This window comes from Opisthorchis viverrini (genome assembly GCF_000715545.1).
Source record: "Opisthorchis viverrini unplaced genomic scaffold opera_v5_370, whole genome shotgun sequence".
NCBI classification, from domain to species: domain Eukaryota; kingdom Metazoa; phylum Platyhelminthes; class Trematoda; order Opisthorchiida; family Opisthorchiidae; genus Opisthorchis; species Opisthorchis viverrini.
The window spans coordinates 26770-28450 of NW_008752031.1; the positions used below are offsets into that span (position 1 = coordinate 26770).

Here is a 1681-nt window from a genome sequence, read left to right on the forward strand (position 1 = left end):
TGATTTTCTCACACACTTTGGGCTTCTAGTAGACGTGAAAGGTCGCAGACTGGTGGACCAAGCAACCAATTTGAGCATCACTGGAATCCAGTGCTGTTCAACGCCTCCTGCAATCAAGGTCCTCACCCCCGATTTAGCTGACCCATACGCTGACCTGATTAAGGAATACAAAGACTTATTCCAACCTTCAGTGTTTCCAACGCAGCTGCATCACGGGGTCACACACAAGATTCTCACCACCGGAAACCCTGTGTCACTGAGTCCTCGTCGTTTAGCACCAGATAAGCTTGCTACAGCCAAACGTGAGTTTGAGCACATGTTCGAGTTGTGCATTATACGTCCATCTTGGGCATCACCACTTCACATGGTAGAGAAGACCAGTGGCGATTGGCGACCTTGTGGAGACTATCGGGCGATTAACAAGACCACCGTTTCAGTCAAGTACCCTGTACCCCAAATGCATGATTTCGCTTCGACCTGGACGGGAAGACTCTTTTCTCGAAACTCGACCTTGTCCGTGCTCATAACCAGATACCAATAGCCACTGACGATAGAAAAAAAACGACAATCACCTTTCCTCTCGGCCTATTCGAATTCCTCCGAATGCACTTTGGTTTACGCAATGCTGCCCAGACCTTCGATTCATTGTATACCGAAAACGACAATCACCTTTCCTCTCGGCCTATTCGAATTCCTCCGAATGCACTTTGGTTTACGCAATGCTGCCCAGACCTTCCAACGATTCATTGACCAAGTCTTACGTGGGTTATATTTCGCTTGCGCCTGCGTAGATGATGTTCTCATTGCCGGCAGTTCACACACTGAACATATGCACCATTTGAAAGCCGTCTTTGAACGTTTTCGACAACATGGTATCATTCTCCAAGTTGAGAAATGTGAATTCGGTGTACATTCCCTCGAAGTGCTTGGTCACATCATTGACCATAAAGGAATCAGAACACAACCCTCAAAAGTAAACAGGTTGGCTGACTACTCCGCCCCAACTTCCGTAAGACAACTGCGTCGTTTTCTGGGTTTAGTCAATTACTACCGTCGATTCATCCTCGAGTGCGCTCAAAGTGCTCAACTTCTCACTGATTTACTTCAAAAGGGTACTCGCAAGTTAGTTCTTAACGAACAAGCTCTCCTAGCATTCGACCGACTGAAATCCTGCTTGACTCACTCAACGCTCTTGCATTACATTCCATCCGATCCACACACCAAGTTGTACCTAGCCACAGATGCCTCGCAAGAAGCAGTCGGTGCACTCCTTCAGACAATGAAAGATGCAGAATTTCAACCTCTCTCATTCTCTTACAGCACGTTTGGGTGAGAATTATGAGCTATATACTTGGCAATACGCCATTTGCGGCATCTTTTAGAGGGTCGATATTTCTCAGTTTTGACGGCCATAAACCATTGATCTTCGCTGTCCAAAGTACGTCCGATCGACGTTCTCCCCCAGAGAGCCGGCAGGTTGCATATATATCTCAATTTACAACTGAAATCCGTTATATTNCTTTGAACTGGTATTTGCTCGCGTTATCCGCTACAGCATCCATGAAGACGGAAACACGGAGGTACGCTAGAACGATCCGGTGCTACAAGTGTGGCGGGTCTGGTTATTGGAAGAATCAAGTCCCTCGTACCCGAACACCTTGACATAATAAATATTTGGGTT

At 46.7% G+C, this 1681-nt stretch overlaps 1 protein-coding gene across 1 annotated transcript in view; it reads left to right on the forward strand.

The window, feature by feature from the left end:
* Positions 1-541, forward strand: part of T265_15162 (hypothetical protein) — a gene marked incomplete at both ends in the record, with an annotated part of 19971 nt that extends 19430 nt beyond the window's left edge. Inside the window, one exon of the mRNA XM_009176873.1 lies at positions 30-541. Within this exon, the coding sequence (XP_009175137.1) occupies positions 30-541 (512 nt within the window). The remainder of the gene's footprint in view (positions 1-29) is intronic.
* Between the last annotated feature and the right edge of the window lie 1140 nt (positions 542-1681).